Here is a 13916-nt window from a genome sequence, read left to right as displayed (position 1 = left end):
ACTTCAATAAAATCTAAAAACAAACCAAAACTAATAGACTTTTACCCATGATTTAATTTCATGATTTTTGCCTAATTATTTGGAAATAGAGAATACAACATTCATATATTTAGGTTTTAAAGTAATACTCATAACATTTATAGATCTTATGACCTGAAAACAATTGTAATACATTAGATAATATATAGTAAAATTAAAAAAAAGAAGTAGATCTAAATTTTCAACCAAGGAGTAGCTGATTCAAATGATCATCATCTTCCATTATATTACACTGACGACAGGATAAACTGATAATACTAAACTCATCATATTTATGATCCAAACCATACAAGTGTTAAACCAGAAATGAAGAGGTTTAGAGAATGATGAAATTAGTACCTGTGATTTCCTGCTTTTAGTTAACTAAACTTCCTTATGTGAAAAGCATCATCTTTTCCTATTCCTTCCATTTGCCCTAGAGATGTTACCCCTGATACTTTTATATTCTAAATTTACTACTCACGGTATTGGCCTGACTATGGCCGAGGTCTCCAAATTCTCTTGGGAGGTCTTTTCCTTCCAATAAGCATTGAGCTTCTGGGCAAGGGCATTTATTGTCAACCTGAAAGAAAAAGAAAGAAGCATGTCAATGTTAAGAATTTGTTGAATAATTTTGTAATCTCTAAGATGCTCCCACTTAACGGAACCCAGCCATTTAGAATATTCAGCATAGGTTTGAACATCTATACTTCAAGCAGCTAGGATGGGAATCTACTGCCTTTGTAAATTATGTGTCAAAATGACAAAGTTCATAATGTTGAATAGTCACTTTGGTTGAAAAGATAAGATGGTCAGTTCAGTTCAGTTCAGTTGGTCAGTCATGTCCGACTCTTTGCAACCCCATGGACTGCAGCACACCAGGCTTCCCTGTCCATCACCAACTCCTGGAGCTTGCTCAAACTCATGTCCATTGAGTCAGTGATGCCATCCAACCATCTCATCCTCTGTCATTCCCTTTTCCTCCCACCTTCAATCTTTCACACCATCAGGTTCTTTTTCAATGAATCACTTCTTTGAAGCAGGTGGCCAAAGTATTGGAGTTTCAGCTTCAGCATCAGTGCTTCCAATGAATATTCAGGACTGATATCCTTTAGGATGGAGTGATTGCATCTCCTTGCAGTCCACGGGACTCTCAAGAGTCTTCTCCAACACCACAGTTCAAAAGCATCAATTCTTCAGAGCTCAGCTTTCTTTATAGTCCAACTCTCACAGCTACACATGACTACTGGGAAAACCGTAGCTTTGACTAGATGGACCTTTGCTGGCAAAGTAATGTCTCTGCTTTTTTTTTTTTTAATTTTTATTTTTACTTTATTTTACTTTACAATATTGTATTGGTTTTGCCATACATTGACATGAATCCACCACGGGTGTACCTGCGTTCCCAAACATGAACCCCCCCCCCCACCTCCCTCCCCATTACATATCTCTGGGTCATCCCCGTGCACCAGCCCCAAGCATGCTATATCCTGCATTGGACATAGACTGGCAATTCGATTCTTACATGATAGTATACATGTTTCAACGCCATTCTCCCAAATCTTCCCACCCTCTCCCTCTCCCTCTGAGTCCAAAAGTCCACTATACACATCTGTGTCTTTTTTGCAGTCTTGCATACAGGGTCATCATTGCCATCTTTCTAAATTCCATATATATATGTGTTAGTGTACTGTATTGGTGTTTTTCTTTCTGACTTACTTCACTCTGTATAATCGGCTCCAGTTTCATCCATCTCATCAGAACTGATTCAAATGTATTCTTTTTAATATGCTATCTAGGTTGGTCTTAGCTTTTCTTCCAAGGAGCAAGCGTCTTTTGATTTCACGGCTGCACTCACCATTTGCAGTGATTTTGGAGCCCCCGAAAATAAAGTCTCAGTGTTTCCATTGTTTCCCCATCTATTTGCCATGAAGTGATGGGAACAGATGCCATGATCTTAGTTTTCTGAATGTTGAGTTTTAAGCCACCTTTTTCACTCTCCTCTTTCACTTTCATCAAGAGGCTCTTTAGTTCTTCCTCACTTCCTGCCATAGGGTGGTGTTATCTGCATATCTGAGGTTACAAGTCCTAAAAAATACTGTGTTCTCCACATTTTAGAATCACAGTGAGGGGAAATGACATTAGAGACAACGACAGAAGACTACACTGCAGATAAGTATTTGGGGAGTTATTCAACTGTCAGATCACTACACGTAAACAATTCAGGACCAAGTTCAAAGTCAGAGGATCACATACTGTACCCTACCTATTACAAATCAATCAAACAGTAACTTAAAACATGTCTATATAGTTCTTCTTTATCCAAATGCTGATCACAGCAGTTACAGCAGCAATAGGTAACAAAGTCCCCTTCAACCTTCTACGACACAGCTGTTAGTAGAGGCTATGCCCCAATTATGGCTCTTGCCCTTTCTCCTTTATCTCTCTTCTTAAATGAACAACAGCAGACCCAGGGTAAAACAGTATGATGTGTAGAAAATCTGAATTTTACTTTGAAAAACTGGCAATTTCTAGTGACTAATTTCTGTTTAATTCTACAATTCAGGATTACAATTTAATGTATAGCTGTGCATACATACTTGAAATATCACAAATTTAGTATTTTTAAAAAAATCTCTTGACTCCCCAGATAACTCCCCAAAGATTTTGTAGACCTTTCCTTAAGAGGAATTCTTCCTTAACTCCACCTTGCTCATATTAGATTCTGACTACACAGAGAAGATTAAATGAACTTTCTTATAAACTCTTATTCCCCACTGTGAACTACCAGCGTACCAAACTCTATGTTTATATTCTTTCCTGAAGTCACAGATGAAGAATTATTTCTTGCTTTCTATTAAAGTTTTATGTAAAATCTACTTTTTAAAAAAGATTACAGGGGCTTCCTTGGTGGTCTAGTGGTTAAGAATCCGCCTGTCAATGCAGAGGACACCAGTTCGATCCCTGGTCTGGGAAGATCCCACATGCAGAGGAGCAACTAAGCCCATGCACCACAACTACTGAGCCCATATGCTGCAACTACTGAAGCCCACATGCCTAGAGCCTTTGCTCCACAACAACAGAAGCCACTGCAATGAGAAGCCTGCACACTGCAATGGCAAATGAAGTGTAGCCCCTGCTCACTGCAACTAGAGAAGACCCACGCAGCAATGAAGACCAAGCATGGTCAAAATTAAAAAATAGTTAAATAAGTAAAAAAGATCCCATGGGATTCTGGAAAGCTGGTGGAGTAGGAGGCAGGAATCTGCCTTCCCATAAAGACAACATTTACACTGGCAGAACCTGTCTAATGTAACCATTTGGAATTCTGGAGTCTATTGAATGCTTGTAATTTTCAGGGGAATGCTTGGATGACAAATTGGGAAATCTCAGCTCTTAGCTCAGTAGTAGTTACCCATCTCTTACCCCAGCTCCATGGCAGATGGCTATGCACACATTTCAAGAGTAGCTTACAGGAACTAGGATAGGCAAAAAGGACCTCTCCCTCCAAATATTGGGGATCTGTGCTCTGATCTCTGTTTGCTGCTTCTGCTCAAAGCATCATGTAACCCCATGGTAACCCCAAAGAAAATAGCTATAAATATACATAAAAGGAAATGAGAAGAAATCAAATGTTTCACTACAAAAAAATCAACATAAAAGGTGACAGTAATATAGGAAATGAAGGACAAAATATAAGATGTATAGAAAACAAACAGCAAAATGACAGACATCCTTTCTTATCGGTAATTACTTTAAATGTAAATGGATTAGAGAATGTGGAGAAAAGGGAACCCTCTTACACTGTTGGTGGGAATGCAAACTATCGTAGCCACTATGGAGAACAGTGTGGAGATTCCTTAAAAAATCGCAAATAGAACTGCCTTATGACCCAGCAATTCCACTGCTGGGCATACACACCGAGGAAACCAGAATTGAAAGAGACACATGTACCCCAGTGTTCACTGCAGCACTGTTTATAATAGCCAGGACATGTAAGCAACCTAGATGTCCATCAGCAGATTAATGGATAAGAAAGCTGTGGTACATATACACAATAGAGTATTACTCAGCCATTAAAAAGAATACGTTTGAATCAGTTCTAATGAGATGGATGAAACTGGAGCCGATTATACAGAGTGAAGTAAGCCAGAAAGACAAACACCAATATAGTATACTGACACATATATATGGAATTTAGAAAGATGGTAACGATAACCCTGTATGCGAGACAGCAAAAGAGACACAGATGTATAGAACGGACTTTTGGACTCTGAGGGAGAGGGAGAGGGTGGGATGATTTGGGAGAATGGCATTGAAACATGTATACTATCATGTAAGAAACGAAGTGCCAGTCTAGGTTCGATACAGGATACAGGATGCTTGGGGCTGGTGCATGGGGATGATCCAGAGAGATGGTGTGGGGTGGGAGGTGGGAGGGGGATTCAGGATTGGGAGCTCGTATACACCCGTGGTGGATTCATGTTGATGTGTGGCAGAGCCAATGCAGTATTGTAAAGTAAAATAAAGTAAAAATAAAATTTAAAAAAAGAAAAAAATGTAAATGGATTAAACTCTCCATCAAAAGACAGAGAGATGGGTAAAATGGGTTTTAACAAAAAGGCCAAAATATATGCTGTCTATGTGAGACTAATTTTACATACAAAGACACACAGTGAAAATGAAAGGATAGAAAAGGATATTCCCTGTAAATAATAACCAAAAGAGAGTAAGGGTAGCTATTTAATATAAGTATCAGACAAAATAGACTATAAATCATAAGAGCTAAAACACTGAAGCAACCTATGTCCAGTGATAAATGAATGGATAAGCAAACTATAGTACATACAAACAAAAGAATATTAAAAAAGGAAACTCAGCCTTAAAAAAGTAAAATTCTGACATATGTACAACATAGATGCAACTTGAAGACATTAAGTGAAATAAGTCACAAAATGAGAAATACTATGTGATTCCACTTACATGAGGTACTTAGCATAGTCAAATTCATAGAGACAGAAAGCAGAATGGTTTATTGTTTAATAGGTACAGAATTTCAGTTTTGCTAGATGAAAATAGTTCTGCAGATGATGGTGGTTGTACGGTAAGGGAGTTAGAGAAGGCGAGGTTCGGAAAAAGAATGAGACCAGCACCTTACAGGAACAGATCATCTTTAACGAGGCCAGAAGGGGCAGCAGTCAGATTGGTGAGCTGCTGCACTAACCCAAGAACTGAGTAAGTATATATAGGCACATATGTGGAAATCTACTGTCTTACAGGGGCCTGTTCTTCTCCAAGGTTGTTTGGAGTAGTTATCTCTTAAATGGCTGGGGCAGGGAATTCTGGAGATCAGCCAGAGGCTAGACCGGCTGGGAGATGGACGTAATCAACCTTAATGTCCATTTTTTTTCCTTCCGGTGAGATAGTTCTTTGTTTTGCATAGAATGGTGGGAAGGACCCAGAGGGGACTTTTAACTCCAGGCTATTTTGAGCCATGTAACTTTCCTTCTGGTGATGGTTGCATAACAATATGAATGTACTTAAAAACGCCAAAATGCACACTTAAAAATGGTTAAGATGGTAATGTTATGTGTATTTTACCACAATTAAAAAAAGGAAAAAAAGGAAATAGATTATGTGGTCATTAGGGGTTGAAGAGGAGGGGAAATGAGGAGTGACTGCTAATGGACAAGATGTTTCTTTTTGAGATGATGAAAATGCTTTAGAATTTGATAGTGGAGATGGTTGTACAGACCTCCCCGGTGGCTCAGATGGCAAAGCGTCTCCCTTCGACGTGGGTGACCTGGGTTTGATCCCTGGTCAGGGAAGATCCCCTGGAGAAGGAAATGGCAACCCACTCCAGTGTTCTTGCCTGGAGAATCCCATGGATGGAGGAGCCTGGTGGGCTATACAGTCCACATACTTTGTGAAAATACCAAAACCAACAAAGTAGTCATTTTTAAATGGTGACATTTATGGTACATGAATTATATCTCAATCAAACAAATAAAAATAAACCTCTGTTCTCATGTACTTGGGCAAAAAATACTGAGGTGAAATTTACATAGAGTAAAATGTATCTTTTTAATGTGTAGTTCTATAAGTTTTAACAAATGCACACAGTCATGTAAATATTAATACCACCTCAATCAAAACACCATTATCATGAATTTTGACACTCCATTCCTTCTTGCAAAAACCTGGTTTGATTCCACTGTTCTATTAACCTCTTTCCTTTCACTTCCCCAATCCTGGTATATGCAGTCTATATCCACTATCTTCTCTTCATACTCCTGTCTTAATCCCCTACGATCTAACCATTGCCATTACACGAAATTGTTCTTTTTCCCAATCTCATTATTCTATCTGCCAATATCTACTAAATTTGAGACTTTAAAGTGACCTTTGAATCTCCTTTATTTTCCTTATCCCATTATTAATATATCACCAAATTTTTAAATCTTTTTTTCATAGTATCTGTCATATATTTCCTTTTTCACAGCTGTCTTATTTCAGACCTTCACTTCACATCTAGATTACTCAAATAGTATATAATTCTTTTTAACCTACCCTGCACCCTGTTTCCAGGTTTATCAATTGATACAATTCATGTAAAACACTTTATAAGACATAGAGCAGTACATAAGTATTTTATTCTTAAGACAGAATTATTTCAAGTCACCCCTCTATTCAAGAATAAACCATGAATTCTCACTGCCTAAAGTATCAACTACTCTAGCCAACGTCCCTCTAAGACAGAAGCTCTCAAACTGTCTCGGTTCATGGTACTGTACTGTCTCAAGTTTTTCATGGCACCCTTAGGTCTAAAGAAATATGTACTAGTTCCATTTACTATTAAACAGTTATGTACAAACAACAAGTATGGACTAAAATGTAGCGTCCATCTGAAAATATATATATTAAAATATTTCTATTTCAATCTTAAATAGCCACAGTTACTTATAATGGAATGGGTATGCCTGTTGGATATCGAACAGTTGTTCAAACCTTGGAATCAAATTGGACACAACATCCCTAATTTCTTACTCAACACTGAATTTTTTGTGTATTGCTTGCTTTTCATCACAGTTATCACAAAAAATTCAGATTCACAAAGATATGATGTAATCAAAAGTAATTAAATATTTTTATACCTAGAAGTGTGGTATTAGCATAACAAATACCTAAAAATGTGGAAGTGGTTTGGAATTGGGCAGTGGGGCAGAGGCTGGAAGAATTTGAAGAACATTACACAAATTGCCTGGATTGCCTTGAATAGACTGTAGAAATATGGATGTTAAACACCCCACTAGTGGGGCGCTCAGACGTGCAGATCATGGTAGAAAAAAATACAAACTTCCTCAGAGTATATCTAAGTCACTGGGAACAGATTTTTAGTAAAATTATGGATGTTAAAATTGTCGCTGGTTAAAGGTTCAGAAGGAAATTAGCAACATGTTATTAGAAAACTTGAGGGAAGGTATTCCTTGTTATGTAGTGGCAGAAAGCTTAGCAGAATTGGATCCAATACAAGGTGGGAAGCAGAACTCCTAAATGACAAAACTGGACATTTAGTTGAGATTTTCAAGCAAGGTGCTAAAAGTGTGGTCTAGTGGCTGCTTGCTTACATAAAATGTGAGAAGAAAGAAAGAAACTGAGGGAAGAACTGTTCAATAAAAAAGGAACCAGGACTTGATGATTTTGGAAAGTCTCAGCTTATTCAGATTGCAAAAGATGCTAAAATGTAAATCCAAGGCAGGGGCTGGACAACCTTTTGTTAATATCTTAGGAAGATCAAAAGGTCAACGTACTCAGTCATACAAAAAGTTCTCTGAAAAGACTGAACATATGAATTAGATCTCCACCACCATCTCAGCAGAAGAATAGAAATAGGACTATCTAAGAAAGATCTGTCAAGAATCTCTTGTCTGAATCAGTATCCATGATATATACCTGAGACCCACAAGGTTCTTGAGAATGGTACATTAATACTAAGACATTCATGTCAATGTATGGCAAAAACCACTACAACATCATAAAGTAATTAGCCTCCAATTAAAATAAATAAATTAACTAAAAAAAAACCCTGCTAGATTGGCCTGAAAGGGACAGAGAGAGTGTGAAAGAAGGTTGTTGGACCCCCCAAAACTCTACAGTCAAGAAACAAGTTGAAACAAGATGAAACTACTCAGCTACAAATACACGCTTGTGTGTGCGTTTGTGTTCAGTTGCATCCAACTCTTTTGTGACCCCATGGACTATAGCCCACCAGGCCCCTCTGTCCATGGGGATTTTCCAGGCAAGAATACTGGAGTGGGTTGCCATTTCCTCCTCCAGGGAACCTTCCCAACCCAGGGATCGAATCCATGTCTCCTGCATTGGCAGGTGGATTCTTCATCACTGAGCCTCCTGGGAAACACACATAAATACATGCTATCCTTCAAGAAAAAGGAAAGTCGAGTCTGAGGGTGGAGCCATGAGGACAGAATAGAGCCTTAAATCCAAAGGGTGCAGCTGAAAGCCCCAGAAGAGTAATTCTAGGCCTTGAAATTTAATGAAGTTAGCTTGCCTGGATTCCTTTTTCTGTCAAACTTTCTCCCTGTTTAAACTGGAACATCTATAACTGGTATCCTATGCCTGTCCCACCATTGCATTTTGGAAGCAAAATACAAAAAAAATTTAAAAAGACACACACCTGCAGATGGAGAGGAATTTTACCCCAAGATGCATCAGACTCAGTATCATTCATACTTGATTTAGATGAGATTTGGGAATTGTGAGTTGAGGACATTAAAAACTTAGACTAAGTTGCTCTAAGAGTTGAGAGTTTGGGGGATGCTGGGATGGGATAGATGTATTTTGCATGTGTGATGTAAGTGGATCTTAGGACACCAGAGAGCAGATTGTTGTAACAGAATAATGGTCCTCCAAAGATGTCTATGTCCTAATCCCTGAAACCTGTGAATATATCAGGTTACATGTCAAGGGGGAAATCAAGTTGCAGGTGGCATTAAGGTTACTCATCAGCTGACCTTAAGACAGGGAGATTATCTTGAATTACCAACACAGTCATAAGGGTCCTTAAAAGCAGAAGAGTGAGGCAGAAGAGTCAGAATCAAATGAGATGTGATGACAGAAGCAAGGTCATCAGAGTGATACGATATGAGGACCTGACCCATCATTGATGGCTTTGAATATGGATGGAGGAAGAGGACCATGGGCCAAGGAATGCTGGCAGACTCTAAAAGCTTGAAAAGCCAACAAAATAGATTCGCCCCTAGAGCCTCTAGAAATAAATGCAGCTTTGCAAACACCTTGATTTTAGCCCAGTGAGATCTGAGATGGACTTCTAACCTACAGAACTCTAAGCCAATAAATCAGTGTTGTCTTAAGGCACTAAGTTTGTGGTAATTTGTTACGACAGTAACTGAAAACAATTTCTACTGCTTATAGGCAAGAGTCAAGTACCACTGTACTTCCCTCAAAAATTTTAAATATCCTGTGGCTCCCCTGTGACTTCATTACGTGCAGCTTGGCACACAGTTTGGGAAGTGCGGCTTTAGGGAAGGGGTCAATAAACTACAATCTGTGGGCCAAATCCAGGCTGCTGCCTGTTTTTGTAAACAAAACTGTACTGAACACAGACATGTTCATTCCTTTACTTATGTCTGTGGCTGCGTTCATACTACAGCAGAATTGAGTACTTTCATACTACAGCACAACTGAGTAGTAGTGACAGAGACCACACTGCCTATAAAGCTAAAACTATTTACTTCCTGGCCCTTCACAGAAAGATTTGCCAATCTCTGCTTTAGGATAGGGCCCTATGTTATCCATCTGACTCTATTCCCCTTCACTCTAGTTACATCCCCTTATCCCCAACTCCCCATATTCTTCCCATTCTGAATTTCTGTCATTGCCTTATTTAGCTCCTGCTATAATTTCATCCTGGAATTCCCCTCCCTCCCTTTTCTAAACCCTGTATCTTTAAGGCAAATCTTAAGTCACACTGTTTACTTAAAACCTTCCCTATCTGTTCTATCAGCAAACGTTTCCTGTACCATACCACTTAGTTCCAAATGATCAAACAGTTTATTGCTCTGTTTCATGTTGGTGACAATCTGTCATTACAATTAGACTGTGAGCTCCTCAAAGACAGCAACTGTGTCTCAAATATCTCTGGAAAATTCCACAAAACCTAGCCACTGTGCCATGTACCAGTGAGGTGCTCAGTTCGTATGTGTTGTTTGCGTTTCTTAAGCTGAAATTCACTCTAAAAATGTTGTGAGCCTGAGCTCTGGTAGTTGCAGCTGAAATTTGATACCCACAACTATTAAAAGTGATATTACAAGTGATTTATTTGTAGACATTCCAGCAGTGTGATGGCTGAAACCTCTTTTAGCACTTTTGAGATCTATAATAAATACTCTTAGGATGACTTTGTGATGGCAGACAATCTTCTCTAATGACCCTCTCAAATTCCCTCATATATTAACAAAACACATTTTTCAGTGAATATAAAACAGAGTGAAAAGGGAAATGATGTCAGAATTGGGGTGAGTTACACAAATTTCTCACCCTCAGATGACTCCGTATGCAGGATAGTATACTAGTTTTCTGTTTTTCATAAAATGTGCAGCAGATATTTAGCTACTTAAGCCCATATATTTAACTGAATAAACCTACTTTGTATGGAATACCTCCATTTGGATTCCCCTGCCATCACCTAAAACTCATCATACTGAAATGAAACATCACAAACCAAGGGTCTAATACCTCTAAAATTTAAAAGGTAGATGCAGGGGTGGCAGAGATGGCATAAGAGGATGTTACATAGTTTTAGTATCTAACATTTGGATTTCACAAATCTCAACTATTTGGTTAATCACCAGAAATTCACTACTCCTTTCACTCAAGAGAAATAGAATGACTCGGCTCTGGACTTTTGCCAAACTGATGTCATTCCTAAACTCTCATTCTTGTGAGTCAAGTCCTAATCAAAGATCTCCATTATGGGTCAGACTCATGTTTAAAAGACTATTTTAAACTAAGGGCAGGCAGTTATCATAATCACTGACTAGCCCTAGGGACCAAGAACCAATTACCCTGAAATTAATCTGAGGTTGTCATCCAAATAGTTATCAGTCTGTCAAATATTAAACCTAAAATTCTTATGGTTTCGTATAAATTAAGGCACAACCTTTAACTAATTGTATTATAGTTTTGGACACAAAACAAAAAAGGATTTGGGGAATTACTTTCCCCCTACTCTAACAAAAGATTTGCTACTGAGATTTCAAGGAAAACAACACCAAAAGTCCTCACGCCTCCTTTCTCCATACTCCCAGAACACCCTTTGCCCTTTCACATACTTTCCTCTGCTTAGAATGCCCTCCCCTGGCTTTGTTCACCTAGCAAACTCCAATTTTTCCTTGAAGTTTCAGCTCAAATGTATTCCGGTTTGTAAAGCCTTCCTTGACTCCTTTAGGCTTTATTTAAAGCTGCTTCCCATTTGGCATACAACCCTCATTAATACAATTATTTTATAGGTATTTAACTTTCTTATTTACATATAGGGGCTTCCCAGGTGGTGCCAGTGGTAAAGAACCCACCTGCCCATGCAAGAGAACTAAAAGATGCTGGTTCAATCCCTGGGTTGGGACGATCCCCTGGAGGAGGAAATGGCAACCCACTCCAGGATTCTTGCCTGGAAAATCCCATGGACAGAGAAACCTGGCGGGCTACAGCCCATGGGGTCACAAAGAGCCGGACATGACTAAATGCTGTGTGTGTGACTTAACACACACACAGCATTTACATATATCTCATCCCATTTGTTCATAGGCATCTAGGATTGTTAACTTTCATTCTTATGTCCGTAATGGCAGAGGGGATATCTCATAATACTTGATGAAAGAAGAATGTATGATCTAGCCCTCCCTACAAGTTTTAAAACAAACTATTATACTCTGGCTTTAACAACTCCTTTGTCTCCTAAAAATAAATGAATGAAATATATAATGCTATTTGCAGCAACATGGTTGGACCTAGAGAGTGTCATACTGAGTGAAGTCAGACAGAAAAGAAATATCATATGATACCCTTTATATGTGGAATCTAAAAAGAAATGATACAAATGAACTTACAAAACAGAAACAGACTCACAGATTTATGGCTGCTGGGGGGAAGGATAGGAGGAAGAGATATGTTGCGGAGTTTGAGATGGGCATGTACACACTGCTATATTTAAAATGGATGACCAACAAGGAACTACTGTATAGCCCATGGAACTCTGCTCAGTGTTATGTGGCAGCCTGGATGTGAGCGGGGTTTGGGGGAGAATGGATACATGTATATGTATGGCTGAGTCCCTTTCCTGTTCACCTAAAATTATCACATTTTTTGTTAATCAGCTATTTTCCAATATAAAATAAGAAGTTTTTAAAAATTGTTTCACCATAAGTATTTTACTAAATAACCCCTATGCTCTTTCCATAATTTTTAAAGTTTATTTCAATTGGGCTCCATACATCATGAATCAGTGAGGTTTAATTTAAAAATCAAATCATTTTATTTATAATCTTAGAAAATAGATTTGAAGGAATTCTCAGTTAACTTATCTGGCTGGCTTTAAGAGATGATTTGAGAGTTTTCAGAGAATAGAATCATATCTGAACAAACCTGAGAAACACCTCAGGTTGGGAGTGACTCACCGGTACTCCTTGGTGTATTCAAAGTCTTGTTTATTGTAGGCCGGTTTTAAGAAATTGCACTCAATGACTCCAATTACTCCCACACCTTCTCCATGAGTTGGCTTAGAAGAAAAAATAGTAATTTCAACACTTACATTAATGTTGACTGCCTAGAGGCACTTCCTTTTGATTCCAAACAATAACAGAAAGGTTATATAACATTCACGGGCAGGGAAAGGCCAGTAATATCTAGAGAAACACTGGGAATTTACTCCAATAGACTGCAAGTATTACAATGAATTGGAATCTCTGCCAAATTTTAGGGCAGAGATTTTCAAACTGTGATCCATAGATTCCCTAGGATTTTCCAGGAAAACTCTACTTCACCTATGCTACCTCAAGGCACTTTCATATGTTTTATATTAAGGGATTGCCATAAGATTTCACTTGAACAAAGAATGACAATACTAAGAAAAAAAATTAAGGTTATATACTCCTGGTCTAAGGAACTAAAACCAAACTCCATCTGAAAAAAATTAAGGATGCTATGTAATCATCACACTCTATTAAAATAAAACAATGTTTATATATGTAAGGCCACCAAACAACTGTGAAAGAGTCACACCTGTAGTGATTAATTACAAGTTGATACAAAAGATTTTTGGACTTAAAATCATTTTTGTATTCTTTAATGGAAGGAACTGAGTCAAAGTGTAATTAGACTGGCACACAAACAAGTTGTATAAAGATGATACAACAATAAAAAGAAATACAGGCTGCAAACTAGCTCTCCTGGGTCATATGTAAAACTTTGTCCTACTGTGTAACATAAAGCAGCTTATCATCCTTTGTGCTTTAGCAATCTTATCTATAAAATAGGGATGAATGGGATACTTGTGGATATTACCACTTTAAGCTGTCATTAAAACTTGAAGATGATGGTAATATTTCTATACTTCAGTTATAAAGCACTTTTGCATGATTTATTCCATTTAAATCTCTCAACCCTGTAAACTCTAAGGTAGGTAGAGCAAGTAAAACTACTATTGTTGTTTCCATTTTACAGGCAAGAAAATTGAGCCGCAGAGAAATTAAACAATGTAGCCAAGGTTACATGGCTTTTAGTTGGAAAAGCTGGGACTCAAATCCTGGTCATCAAACACTAAATTTTATGCATCTTCCACTTTGCCTTACTGTCTCCATAAG

At 38.1% G+C, this 13916-nt stretch overlaps 1 protein-coding gene across 1 annotated transcript in view; it reads right to left on the bottom strand.

Annotated features, from left to right (window-relative positions):
• Window positions 1-13916, bottom strand: part of MORC4 (MORC family CW-type zinc finger 4) — a 61278-nt gene that overhangs the window by 27003 nt on the left and 20359 nt on the right. The window contains 2 exon segments of the mRNA XM_018044262.1: window positions 503-601; window positions 12732-12832. Of these exon segments, the coding sequence (XP_017899751.1) occupies window positions 503-601; window positions 12732-12832 (200 nt within the window).

The sequence above is a fragment of the Capra hircus genome (assembly GCF_001704415.2).
Source record: "Capra hircus breed San Clemente chromosome X unlocalized genomic scaffold, ASM170441v1, whole genome shotgun sequence".
NCBI classification, from domain to species: Eukaryota; Metazoa; Chordata; class Mammalia; order Artiodactyla; family Bovidae; genus Capra; species Capra hircus.
This window is presented reverse-complemented; position numbering and strand designations above follow the sequence as displayed.